The sequence below is a fragment of the Saccostrea echinata genome, unplaced genomic scaffold (genome assembly GCF_033153115.1).
Source record: "Saccostrea echinata isolate AGI-Se365-2 ecotype Australia unplaced genomic scaffold, CSIRO_AGI_Sech_v1 ptg000054l, whole genome shotgun sequence".
In the NCBI taxonomy this organism is placed as follows: Eukaryota; Metazoa; Mollusca; class Bivalvia; order Ostreida; family Ostreidae; genus Saccostrea; species Saccostrea echinata.
In genome coordinates this window covers 49836986-49852075 of record NW_026889803.1, presented here as the reverse complement: position 1 = coordinate 49852075, position 15090 = coordinate 49836986, and the positions used below count along the sequence as shown (strand labels likewise).

Sequence of the window (15090 nt, the reverse complement as noted above, 5' to 3'; positions counted from 1 at the left end):
TAAGGTCGGTCTTAAATGTCATATTATATATACATATACATCCCGTAACAAAATTAACCGTAGAATCGATATGCATAGCGAAAAAAATCAGATTGATAAAAATATAATTCTTATACATATGCAATATCCGTAAATAAATAAAGTACATGCATATCAGTATTTCCAACTTCTGATAATTTTCTTTTTGATTTTTTCAAAATTGGTCAAAATTTCAATCTTTTAATAATAATAAGTCAAAAAGCTCAAATAGAATTGAGAATTTTCTTTTTGACTTTTTAAAATTGGTCAAAAGTTCAATCTTTTAATAAGTCATATAGCTCAGATAGATTTGAGAATATTTCAAAGCTTTACTTCTGAAACAAGGATTAAACATCCTTCCTTTAAAGGATGCAAATGAAGCGCTATAGAAAGCCTACCTTAATTGTGTCATACTTTGTGATACTCGTATCGATAAACCCATTGTATAAAGCTCAGAGACAGAGAACACCTAGCGCAGGTAAAAGAAGCAACGAGTCAATGTCGATCTCATCACTAATGGAAAATAACTATTCAAGTGGATGCACGTTTCTTAACAAAATTCTTTAAAAGCAAACTTTACAGATAAATTTACAGTTGTGTAATTTTTGGATGGATTAAAAGCAGCATTCTTCATGATATTTAACTTTTGTAAAATGTCGTGTGTTACTTGTAGATTGAAGTCTTGTAAACTGTCAGATGTTACTTGCATTCCAATGTGCAAATGGCATGCAAATGTGGAGGTAGGCCCAGTACTGGAAACAAAATGTCAATTAGAAGAAACCAAAACACATTTTGCGCATGAAAAATTACGTAAAACTAGTAAAGGACTTTTAGTGAAAGTGTACTTGGTATGTGTCGTCTCGACGGTGTTGACTGTTGCCTTAACACTTGTGGACATCGTGCTCGATTCCATAAGTATCATTTCTTGTGACACTTCCGGTAACATCATGCTAGGAAACACAAAGAAAATACAAACAACCTTAGGTGTGTTACAATATATAGGAACAACAATCCTGGAGGTCAATTTCTCCAATGACTCTGATATTTTTAAGAGTCTTCACAATACTCTAGAAGGGACAGAACATTATTTAACAGAATACTGCCGGTCTTATGATTCTGACGATCCAATTCTATGTAACACAGTTGGCAAATTAAAACCATCTGATGTCTATAATATACAGTATCTAAAAGTACCGGTTTTTGAAAACCAGTTCTCTGTTATAATAGCATCGACCATTAAAGATACAAGTCAGATGAAGCTCATGGATATTACAAACTATTTGGAGTATAAAGCTGCCGTGGAATCGTGCCATTTCCTTCTTATGGACATGATTGAGTGTGGATTAGCCACTAAAGACTCTACAAGACTTTCTTTAATTGAAAGCTACCATCAAGCCAAGCTTGTATACTTACGTTCCGTAAATAATAGGATGTACAATAAAACCATTCTCAATTCCCTTTGCCATGATTTATCTGGAACAGAAGATTTCTCCTCGTACATTTCCCATGTTGTCTTTGTCAGTAACGATATCCGAAGTCAAGTATATTACTATCAACATAATTTAGTAACAGCTCTAAATAACCAGAAAGCCTTTCATGTAACTAGGATCGTCTGTATCTGTATCCTGTCCTTTTTCGTCTTTGTGATGCTCTTTGTGGTGGTACAGACCATTAGAACATTCAATGCAGGCATTTTTAGCATTGCAGAGGAACTATCTGAAAAGACAATCCTCTTAGAAAAGGAAAAACAAATAACAGAGGAGATTCTATTTCAAATGATCCCAAGGTCAGTTGTCAGTCACCTTAAGACAAAAAAGGGGGTTTGTGCCGAGATGTTCGAATCTGTAACTGTTTACTTTAGTGATGTAGTGGGTTTTACTGCCATATCAGCCAAAATAAGTCCAATGCAGGTAATTTTTTTTCTATATCTGTTTTGCCAAGTATATATATATATATATATATATATATATATATATATATATATATATATATATATATATATATATATATATATATATATATATATATATAATCTTTGAATCTATATAATTATGCACAAACTACACCTCTATCATTTTATTTATTTTAAGACATCAAACTAAAACGTGAAATAAAACAATAATTCACCGTCATAATGTCCAGCGGAGTCAATGAAAGTTTCAAATAGTTTTTTATAAAATTTAGAAAGGTTGACGCGAAGGACTTTAGAATACTTTCTTACACATTACAATCAGATACATGTAACTTATATTTTATTATTTATTGCTATAACGTTTATTTACCTTATCATTACTATAATATTTAAATTTAAGTAAAACATTATCTATTACCAAAATGAAATGAAATTTAATAGCAGGCAAAATGTCTGTATAAATTCTCTCCCCATTAAATTCTTGTAACTTATTCTGTTACATATAACTATTGAATATAAGTAACTTATTTAAATATAAATAACTATTACATACTAGTGACTTATTCTATTACATGAATGTATTACATTCAAGTAACCTATAAGATTGCACATAACTATGAAATGCATTGTATCTTTTTATTTTATAACACTATTACACGTAACTTACTCTATCATATGTAACTGTTATATACACAGACTTATAAATCACATATAATCATAATATGAAAGTACTTATTCTAATTTTATTTCTTTGCACAAAAGATACAAGAAATTTATTCACAGTTAATTTGATGAGGATTACGTTTTATATATATATATATATATATATATATATATATATATATATATATATATATATATATATATATATATATATATATATATATATATATATATATATATATATATATATATAAGGGAATATGTAAATAAAGCCAATGGTTGTAAAATTATATTTCACACACTTAAGTATATTTCACACACTTTAGTGAGGACAGTTGTGTTTTTAGAAAATATAACAAAACAAGGTTATGATTACCCCACCCCTGATAGAGAACTGAAAGAATAAGAAACTATCCGTTGTATAATGCATCCTCTTACCTACATGTATGCAGTTATCATTTGTAGGTTGAACAATAAACTTTGTGGTTTAGCTTGTGTAGAAATTAAAATGCCTGTTCAAATAATCATCAGTCTTTGACTTTTTCTCATTAAAATCAATGCAGTTCTTGAGAAGAGATATTTCATTACTGGGACACGAAACATTGCTGCAGGACATGTTAATTTTAAACCCACTAATAAATTTGTCTGATAATAGATCCTCGTTCTCACGGATGAAAACTTTTACATTAAGGCAAAAAAGACAGCTTATTACAAAGACCTTATATGTACATGTAGTAGACTTATGCAATCAAAGTATCTTAATAGATTTTTCAACGAATAAAAAGTCATTTCAAAAAATTTACGACAACATGCGAAATGAAAATTATCTAAATATTATATTTCAATACATTATTTATTAAATATATATGATAATACTATTACATAAAGTTTCTTTTCTTTTTTCCACTTGATAAAAAATTTAGATTAATTAAGATTATATCGATTAAATTAAAAAAAAAAACTGTAATTTGAATTTTAAACAGTTTCTATCCAATCTTCCATCATATTTTTTTTTATTAAAAGCACACGTCATGTGGCTTTTTTTTTTCTATATTTACAATCGTTGTAGTAGTTTACTATTTCATTGCTCAAGGTTTACATGAATATATAAAAGAACATTCTCAACGAACTGCTTTAGTCAATCTTTAACTTATTTGTTTAAATATAAAGTAAATTAAATGAAATTGCTTAATTACTTTAAGAACCATACACAAATAATCAGTGATGATTAACCGATCTGAACTTATTAATTTTAACCGATCATACAAACACACTGATCATAATACATTGTATAATGGATATGTCAAAGCATTAAAAAGAAAAAAATAACGAATGTCATACTGCTAAAGTATGTTCATGACCTTTATAATTTTATAATTATAATTTTCATTTTCATAAAGGAAAAAAAAGGTCAATATAATGCGCGATTAAAACAGAAAATGATATATATATATATATAAAAAAAATCTATATTAATCAATGTGTCTAATCACTTTCAACCTCGTGTGTTAAAAAATGGCGCTCCAACTTTGTGAATGTAGCATATTTCTTTGACATGGTATTGAAATATAGGTGATAAATGTAAATTTCTCGCCATGATTTACACAGGTTTGACGAGTTTTGTACAGCTTCTATCTATTCATCTTCTCTGCAAATTTCCGATATGTTTGGAAAAATCTAATAGGAAAAAAAAATCTTAATGAAAAAAAAGGTCAATATAATGCGCGATTAAAACAGAAAATGATATATATATATATATAAAATCTATATTAATCAATGTGTCTAATCACTTTCAACCTCGTGTGTTAAAAAATGGCGCTCCAACTTTGTGAATGTAGCATATTTCTTTGACATGGTATTGAAATATAGGTGATAAATGTAAATTTCTCGCCATGATTTACACAGGTTTGACGAGTTTTGTACAGCTTCTATCTATTCATCTTCTCTGCAAATTTCCGATATGTTTGGAAAAATCTAATAGTTGATATTCATAATCTTGCTAAAGCAAGCTCAAACTGATAACGTGAATATTTTGTCACAATATTAAAGAACAGTGAATTTAGTTTTTAAAAGACTGCATGAATTGATATTTTTGTAAGTGGACGGTTTTTTTTTTATTTTGTACAATTAAGAAACCTAACAAGCCTGTGCAGAGCAGAATGTCTGTTAAAAAAGCCGTTCATAAGAGAGTTGTAGATTTTTTTTATTAGGGGATTTACTTCTCTTTGACATTGCTTAAATATCGAAAAAAAAAATACCAGCAGTTAATTGAAAATATCGTTGTCAAGATAACACATCGTAGTACTTCTGCAAAAACGAGGTGTAAACGTATACATGTATTTATAAATGTTAAACAAGACATTTCTCTGATTGAAAGAGAATGCTTCCGTTTTATAAATATTTTCTATACATGATGTCAGTTTTGAATATTTTTAATATTCCTAACAACCAACATGAATTTGATTTACCATATCTATATTGGATTCCAAAACTTCATAAAAATCCTTACAAACAAAGATACATAACGGGTTCCAGTAAATGTTTTACCAAGCATCTTTCTTTACTCCTCACTAAAATATTAACAGCAGTGAAGGAGAAACTTCAGGAGTACTGTGCAACAATATATTCGAGAAGTGGTGTAAATCAGATGTGGATACTTAAACATTCCAAGGAACTTTTGGAAAATTTTAAATCACAAAATTTTACCAAAATCAACAATAAAAACTTACGACTTTTCAACTTTATATACTACCATTCCCCACGATAAATTAAAGTCCAGGCTTTTTGAGATCATTGACAGCTGCTTTTTCAATAAAAATGGAACTCGTAAATTTCCTTACCTTGTCATAGGTCATTTGCAAAATTATTTTGTTAAAAACATTCTGATTGTACACACAAATACTCTGAAGTTGATATTAAAAGGATGCTTGAGTTTCTGATTGACAATATCTATGTGTTTTTGGAGACCAGGTCTTCCAACAATCTATAGGAATTCCCATGGGTACCACTTGCGCCCCGTTATAAGCACACCTATTTTTGTTTTCACATGAAGCAGATTTTGTTCAAAATCTTGTACGTGAAAAGAACAAAACACTTGCTGTTGCCTTCAACTCGACATTTAGATATATCTGCGACGTATTGTCAATTAACAATGGTTATTTCCATTCTTATGTCGATACGATATATCCCAGTGAGCTTGAAATAAAAGATACCACAGAGTCTGACACATCTGTTTCATATTTGGATATTTTACTAGAAAAGGACGTTAATGGTAATCTAACAAACAAGCTTTATGATAAACGTGATGACTTTAACTTTTCAATCGTCAACTCCCCTTACTTATGCAACAATATAACTTCAACACATGCATACGGGATTTATATCTCTCAGTTGATTCGATACGCAAGAGCATGCTCTTTCTAAAACGAGGTAAGTTATTGACAAACAAGTTGATGAAACAAGAATATCAGCAGTCTCGATTAAAGTCGTCATTTCGTAAGTTCTATGGTCGATACAATGACTTTGTCAGCAAATACAAATTATCATTAAGGACATACGCAAGGTACCTTACCCACTGATAATTTTTCGAAATATTCTTAATTAAAGATTATAGTGCCATCAGATGTTCGTAGAAAAAAAAATCAGCATGCATTACCAGGTGGTTTGAAAAGATATTAATTGATGAAAATTCTTGTATAAAAATATACAAAAAATACTAAACATATATTCTAGATGTTTTCTTTATCCCAGTTCGTTTTAGAAGAAGTGTACAATAGCATATATAGACATTAAAATGTAGCACTCAGTTCTTTTAAGTATTGGAACTCTTCAGCTCCAGGGAAAAAGACAATAAAGTTCAAACTACGATGCGTATGTCCTTAAGTCAAATGCTGACTGACGTTTGTCATGCTAATTGCTAGGCTATTATTTTTTTACACACTGAATTGTCGACGGATTTTTCCGTTATTACTCGATCATGACAAGGAGCACACGGCGGGTGTGACCGGTCGGCAGGGGATGCTCACTCCTCCATGGCACCTGATTCACCTCTGATGTTTTAGAGGTCCGTCTTTGCTCTGCTCCAAAATTTGTATTGTTTAATGGACTTTTGAGCTTGAATATTGTTCGTTATCTCCATAGTTTCATCATGATAAATTTTAAACCTCCAAAACATGTTTTCTTCAGAAATATGGCGTAAAAGTGGGTTAAAAAGAATACTTAAAAGACTTTCGAAAAATGAACGTGAATAAGTCTGATATGTTTTTTATTCACGGAAAATCTTAAACGACATATTGAGTAAACTACAAATAAAAATATTAAGCTGAACCGGTGATGATGCTTGATAGAACAACAAGTACTATTAAACTTTGATTGCCACCGTTTCCTAAAATTTAAAGATAGAAATATAAGAATATAGAATATTACTTTTTTTTTAATCTGTTTGATAACAAAATATAATATATCATATCTTTAGAATAGCTAAAATTTATTTTATATTATGACATGGGCAATGTTTGGGTTCTGAATATCAAATCCATAAGACATTAGTTTTATAAATTGATAATGATCATATCTTCATTCTTAACAGGTTTAGAGGCTCGTGTTTTTTGGTGTTTTTTTTTTTCATTTTCTTATTTGAAATAAACAATGTTACAATACATACATATGCATATAAAGTGAACATAATTTTGTCATTGTAATATTTTTCCCCGCTTCACTAATGGAAGGGTAAAACGCAGGGGGGGAGGGGGGTTATTACTTGTCATTTAAATTTTGAAGCAAAGATGACCATCTTTCGCTAGCAGGTGCGGGACTGAGATTTTGATAATGGACATAGTAAATGCTTTGCTTCATGGACATAGGTAAAATATTGAAGGATTTTGATAAATCTGTATAACTTCTATATTTAGCGACAGAACTTACAAAGTTATCTAGAAATTGTTCTACAGTTTAATTTGACATTGCCAGATTAAAATCATATTTCTGCTTTACAGAATGCACATTGATTATAAACTTTACTCAAATTTTATCTTTTAACATGTAGTGTTAAATTTTAAAATCAAGGAAATACTACACTGTACTTAACAACGTACACCGAGGAAATGCGCATTATGCATGTTAGAATCTTTATTTTCTTCTTAAAAACGAAATAAGGAAATTCTCTAAATTTTAATACAAAACTTAAAAAGTTCATTTAAATAAGCTTAGTCTCTATTTCATGTTTAATCTTCTACAGAAACAAGGAAGATCAATTAGATATATGTGAAATCAAATAATAGACTATTTTTCTTATATCATGTTGTACCTGTTATACATGAAATCTTAAGTAGGAAAAGGGCAAATTAGGACATATCTTAACGTGTGCATCATTGTATATCATCATCAAGATATTGAAAGGAAGGTCAATGGATGCGTCTTTTCCCGTTTGTTTCCGATAGAAACATACCATATAATGTTCTACACTATGTTCACTTCATTAAACTGTGATCAGAGTTCAGAATTCTGATAAAATTTGCATATGACTCATTCAATAAATATATTATTATTTAATTTTCAAGTTTTATAAAACATGAGGTTTAGCGTTCCTATTTATAATAAATAATGAATCAACTATCTTGTTTGAAGTCAACATAAAGCAATTTCTAAAGTCGATACAATGACATCGTTTGCAAATACAGACTGTCGTTAGGTCGATTGTTTACTGACGTCTTTCATACAAATTGTTAGGTTATTTTTTCATACCGAATACTGACTACGGATTTCTTCGTTTACCTGATCATGACAAAGGACACATGGCCAGTGTGACAGGTCGACAGGAGACGCTTACACCTCCATGGCACCTGATCCCAATTGATGTCGTCAAATGTCCGTGTTTGATCTGCTCAGAAATTGTATAGTTTCATTGGACATTGCTCATATTTTTTAAATTAGACTATACTCCTATTTCAATCAGATGATAAAGATAAACAAAACACTGGTATTCCAAAGGGCTAAACTGCGTAACACTATACAGAGTAGTAAATGGCATCTGATTTCGCTAATGTTTTCACAGAATAGATAAATGCAATGTACACTTACTTGTGTCTGAATGTACGTTTTGTTTGAAAAGTTTTAACATATGATTATTTCTTTTTTTAAATACCTTTTAATATAACTTATTGTATATGTAACAACAATAGAAAATTGTTTTTCCTGAAACCATTTTTTGTTGAAAAAGTCTTCTTTTTTTAAAAAAGGTCAACACGGGAATTCGTAGTTAGAAAGATGTTTCAATTAGTCATTTAGGACAAAAATCTTTTAATTAATTAAATCTTTTAAAACAATAAAAAGGCTGTAATTTCAAATTGAGACGAAACTTAAACTATTCTGAATACTACAATTTTACTTTGCTGAAACCATAGCAGATTCTTGGGTTAAAACAGGGGTGAAAGTGTTTACACAGGAAAGTAAAATATACTTTAGTTCTTAAACATTGGTTATCTCAAAGAATGTAATTTGGTGTATTGCAGATTCATGTTTGTCATACCTCTGGCCCTGAGGATTGTGGTAAGATCGAAACTTAAAATTCATGAAATATAATTCCGCGGTATGACGATTACTGTTTAATCCACATGTAGGTTACTTATGCTGATTTCTTGGACTGATATTTTATTTCTGAAATGCACATTAGGTATGCTGGACAAATTTTCGCGGAAAATTTGTGAAAACGTAGATAGAGAAGATTAATCCCACTCGGGGAAAAAAAACGTCAACAGTATATAGAAGATTTAAGTCATAGCCAATAAGCATATTGGAGCTGAAGTAGGAATAAAATTGAAACCTAAAAATTACTTTGAAATTCTAAAGGAATGTTTTCACAAGTAAAACGGAAAAATATAATTATTATACTGTCGATTGAACTTATTAAGTGCATGGTTTTTAACTTTAGGGTAAAGAAATACGGTAAGGAGCGTCTACGAATTTTTGAGTAACAAGTAGATTCGTGTGAGCCTTGTTGCCTTTTAACCATATCTGTTTTATTGACTGCTGATGTAATTTCTATCTAAAAAGACAAATAACCATACCCGGATATCGGATGATTCAATCAAAACAGAGAAGGTTTGCAATAGTATCCTAGTTCTCAGAAATGTTGATGCTTATCGATTTTTATTAGACAAGAGGTGACAAACGTTTCATAGCCGGAAATAGAAGATCAGATTTACCATTATTTTAGAATTATCCTTGTTTCTGGTGCTCAAACAGACTTAGATGAACCACCAGAAAATCTTCATTGTTTATCATCAAGGCTATATCAAGGCTTTGCTAAGAAGCATATCTTTTAAAATGCCCTCAAACATATTGTTTTCACTTGAGGAAGATGAATTTAAATATTATTTGTTCTTTGATTTGATATGACAAATACTTTTGATGTCCTATTATAACGATGTTAGTTCTTCAACACATATGATCATAATCAAACGTTTGTGTTTAAAAAATATTTTAAAACGGGCCAGATTGAATCTACTCATTTAAGTTAGCATTCTTATGTTATAAAATTTTCTTCACACTATAATAATTTTCCTCCATCATTTTAAGGTTTAAATTTCTTTTCAGGTCGTGGAATTACTGAATACTATTTACTCCATCTTTGATGTGAGAATAGAAACATATGACGTCTACAAGGTCGAAACTATAGGTGATGCTTATATGGTAGCTAGCGGGGTGCCCAACAGAAACGGTGAAAAGGTGACGATCTTGAAATCTTTCCCTGATTTGATGAGATTAACGTTTATTACATGAAAGTTGACAAAAGTTTATTCTAAATGTAAGACAAAAAAACTACTAGTAAGTAAGTTTTCACCTTGTTTGACATTGTTTAATGGACTTTTGAGCTTGAATACTGTTCATTATTTCCATACATTTCATTGTAATACATGTATGGCAAAAAAGAAAAATCTAATTTGAAAATCGTAATCATAGGTATTTTCTCACCTGATTACGAAGATTCCTTCATTTCATGAAAAAAATCAAATGAATACTCTTAGAGGACGCCGAACTGCTTTGATTACAAAATCAATTTCATATATTTTTCAATTACAACTTGCTAGCGGATGGGCTATCAATTAAACTTAGATATTGAAAAGCAGATCCGGAAAAGATAATGGATTTTTGGTGTTTCTTAACCTTAAACAGGAATACCCTTTAATTTCTTCCCAGCACTTAATGAAAACTTGTATTTTTTCCAGCATGCGGAGGAAATAGCAACTATGGCCATAGATTTGCTAGCCGCAATTAAACAAGTTTTCATTCCAAAAACAGTCGGAAAAGATCACATCCGAATACGGATAGGAATTCATACAGGTAGACATTAAATCACTATACACGTGTAAATAGTTACATGTATCTGCATTTTTGATTTCTGAATAACAGTAAAGAGATCTTTTAAACATGAAAAAAATCTATTGTGTCTAATTTATTTATATACATTTGAAGAATTTAATTTCTTATACTCTATAAATAATTGACAGATTTTGGATTTGAATATGTATATGAATTTAATCGATTTTCAAAATCAGATCCTATCACTATCGAATTACCTCATCATGTTCCTGTTGTCTGTTATTTTCTGTATAATGTCAATCAGTTATTTACATATGTTCGGCTTCCTTTATTAAGTCCCTGTGTGTTTGTTGAGGTTAAAATACCGCGATACTTCTCATTTTTCTGTCCTCAAAGGATTGACTTTCTTTATCAGGACCCTGTATGGCGGGAAAGGTTGGAATGAAAATGCAGAAATACTGTCTTTTTGTTTTATATGTCATCCGGTTACTCTTGAAAGACGACTGGCTAAAAATAAAGAGGAAGACATCGACGCTTTGAATATAAGAAAAAAAAAGGATTTAAGAAGATTTTTAAAATAATCGAATTAGACAAGAAAAAGGCAAAATGCACACCATCTATCTTTCTGTTTTCAAAACACTGAAACTTTCCAGAGTCATAAAAGAATTTGAAACACTACAACAGCTAACCAAGTTTGAAACAATTTGTCTTTGATTGCAGCCTCCTTATTACAATTGTATTTTAAAAGAACTTGGCTTAAATTGCACATTTGGTAATCCAACTTATATTCAACTTCCCTTTCAAGGGATAAATTCTTCAAAATCACGTTTCAGTTTTAAATTACTTTTAACATTCCAGTCAGCAAAAGTGAATATTCGAATTACCGTACCTTTACTGGATTCCAAACCTTTATAAAAATCAAGGTCCAGTAAATGTTCTATTAAGCCTCACAAAAATATTAATTGCTGCGAAAGAGAAACTTCAGACGAACACTACAACATATTCAAGAAATGGTGAAATCAAATGTGGATTCTCAAAAACTGCCAAGAACTCATTGTGAAATCATTTTTTTTTCAAAATCAATAGCATCAAAATGTATGACTTTTCTATAATTTGTACAACCATTTTACATAATGAATTAAAGACTAGTCTTTTTCAAATCATAAACAATTCTTCTTCAATAAAAATGGAATTCAAAAATTTCATATCTTGGGACGGCTCTTCTATAAATTATTTTGTTTAAGGAGTTATGATTCAAAATATAAACTGTAGATAAAAACACTATTGAACACAAAAATATAAATAAAACTGAAAAAAAAATGGTGGGCCCTAAACACACGGACTTTTAAATTGATTTTCAAAAGATCCTGGAATTCTGAAAAATCTATAGTCTTTGAAGGCCAGGTTTTTTTTTTTAAACAACTATTGGGATTTCGATGACTACTCACTGTGCTGCTTTATTTGCCGATCTTATTACATTCTAATGAATCAGAATTAAATCAAAATCTTCCACATGAGAAGAAGAGAAATTTTGTGGTTGCCTCTTATTTAGACATTTAGATATATCAACGACCTTTATTGATAATATTTTCATTTAGTGTCGACTTGATATATCACAGTGAACTCGAAATGAAAGACAACACAGAGTCTGCCACATCTATTCCATATTTGGATGTTTTCTGACTTTACACGTTAATGATCAACTAACAACTAAACTATCTGATAAACGGGATGATTGAAGCATTTCCATTGTCAACATCCCCTTTTTTATGTAGTATTATTCCACTATCACCTGCGGATAGTGTTTATGTTTCCCAACTGATTCGATACGCAAGAACATGTTCTCATTTAATCAATTTAAAGGGTTACTGACAAATAAGTTGATGTTACAGGGATTTCAAAAAATCCCCATTAAAGTAATCATTTTGCAAATTTTAAGGTTGGTATAATGTCTTTGTTTGCAACACAGCCTGATGTATGATTGTTGTTTTTAGTCCCCTACCGGTGAAACCGGAGGGGACTATAGGTTTCCTCTGAGTCTGTCCGTCCGTCTGTCGGTCTGTCCGTCTGTCTGTCCCTCTGTCTGTCTGTCAGTCTGTCCCACTTGGTTTTTCGCACTTTTTTTCTAAACGCTTGCAGATATTGATCTGATTTTTGGCATGTGAGTGTATCTTGATGAGTTACAGATCAAGTTTACATTTCGTTCCGCTTCAGTGCTTTTTGACGGAATTATGGCATTTTCAATTTTTAACGGGAACCAGATTACACTTGCCGGTAGGGGACTAGTATTGCTAATGCAATACTCTCAGAATGCTTGTTTTTTAACAGCAATCGTGAAACCATCGTTTTCATTCTAATTTTTAAGACGGATAACTCCGTTTACTGATCAGTATAAAGGGTTCACGGCAGATGTGACCGGTCGACAGGGAATTCTTACTCCTCTTAGGCACCTGATTCTACCTGGTGTTTCTGGTGTTTCCAGGGGTTAAGTGACGTTGCACTGTTCACGATTGATCATTGTTCATTGTTCGTTATTTTCACCTTTTTCATACCTTACACATATTTGGCTTTCTTTATCAGGTCCCTGTGTGGCTGGAGTAGTTGGGATCAAAATGCCGCGATATTGTCTCTTTGGTGACACCATTAATACCGCTTCCAGAATGGAGTCCACTGGATTACGTATGTCGGCTGAAAAATTAATAAAAACAAGACAAATATTAAGGATGAAATTTCTCTCTTCATTTGTTTACGAGTATCTCCCCCTTGAATATAAAATTTTAGTCATTTTAGTTCTGTATTAGTCGAAAGCCATCGTCTAGAAAAGAGATACTCTGACAATAAAACGTTCGTATAAACTCCAAATATGTAAAAATTCATTTTATCTATTTATGTTTTATGAAAATCTCTCCAAGTGACATATAAAACTTCCATTTGTTTTTATAACATAGATATTTTTTTTCTATATCATAGCAATGAAAATCCACTGCAGTGAAGCCACCTATGACATTTTATTTAATTCCGGACAATTTACATTAGTAGAAAGAGGAGAGGTGGAAATCAAGGTACCTGTTATCTCAGATACTTTATCCTGATTTTAACATACCGGTGTGATATACATGTAATATATGAATATATAATTTATATGATATTTTATCCTGATTTTAACATACCGGCATGATATAATATATGAATATATGAGTTATATGATACTTTATCCTGATTTTAACACACCAGTATGATATAATATATGAATATATGATTAATTTTTGAAAGTACTCTAGAAACCTATTCAGAAACAAGAGGATTACTTTCTCACTTTTTCAATCCTCTTTTTTTTCTGAATAGCGTTTCTAGAGTACTTTCAAGTATTAATTATATATTCATATATTATATCATACCGGTATGTTAAAATGATTCTTTGTGTTTTATCTTCATTACATGTTACACTTTGTATCATTTCAACATGTTCAGATTCTAAATCAACATACATTTCGAGTAATGCATTTTAAAAATTTGTTTTCTTCTAAATTTTAAAAAGGCGCCTTTTTAAAAGAATAAAAGGTTGATATTTGTAAAGAATTCACAACATATCCATTTTTTGAGTTACTAATATGAATCATAATTTTTCATGCAACTAACAATATCAGACTTTATTACGTAGAGTAAATATTGTTTACTATTAGGGAAAGGGAATGATGACGACATACTGGCTGAAAGGCCGAGAAGACATGGATGAAGTGAACGATAGCATGGTCTGTAAGTTCGTACCCCGAAAGAAGAAAATGGGGAATCTAATTTCCGATTCTAGAAGCACCCTAGAGTCAAGAACACATTCATCTATTACTGACAATGCTATTTCATCAGATTTCAAAACATAGCACTTGGAACATGGAAGTTGGGTATTGTCCTCTAATGCAATTTTCAAAATACATTATGGTCGCAGAAAAATGTTCATTTCAACATGAAGAAAAAATCTTGTGCGATTTATCATTGATTTTGTTAAAATAATTGTTATTTGTGCATGTTATTTACGAAATAAACTAATTTAAGGACTTGCTTGATTATTTTAGCTCCAATCATTTTCTATTCTTATTAATATCATAAATACCCATGTATCAAAATAGCTATAAAAGAAATGCAACCAAAAATTATTCATACATTTCAATAAATGTTGCCTT

The 15090-nt window shown here is 30.6% G+C and overlaps 1 protein-coding gene across 1 annotated transcript; it reads left to right on the top strand.

The window, feature by feature from the left end:
* Positions 1-965: 965 nt before the first annotated feature.
* On the top strand, positions 966-14790 carry LOC133204982 (guanylate cyclase 32E-like). Its single transcript, XM_061340722.1, has 6 exons — positions 966-1928; positions 10187-10318; positions 10819-10933; positions 13493-13591; positions 13883-13974; positions 14596-14790. Exons 1-6 carry the CDS (start codon positions 966-968, stop codon positions 14788-14790), a joined length of 1596 nt encoding a protein of 531 aa, XP_061196706.1.
* The last annotated feature ends 300 nt before the right edge of the window (positions 14791-15090 follow it).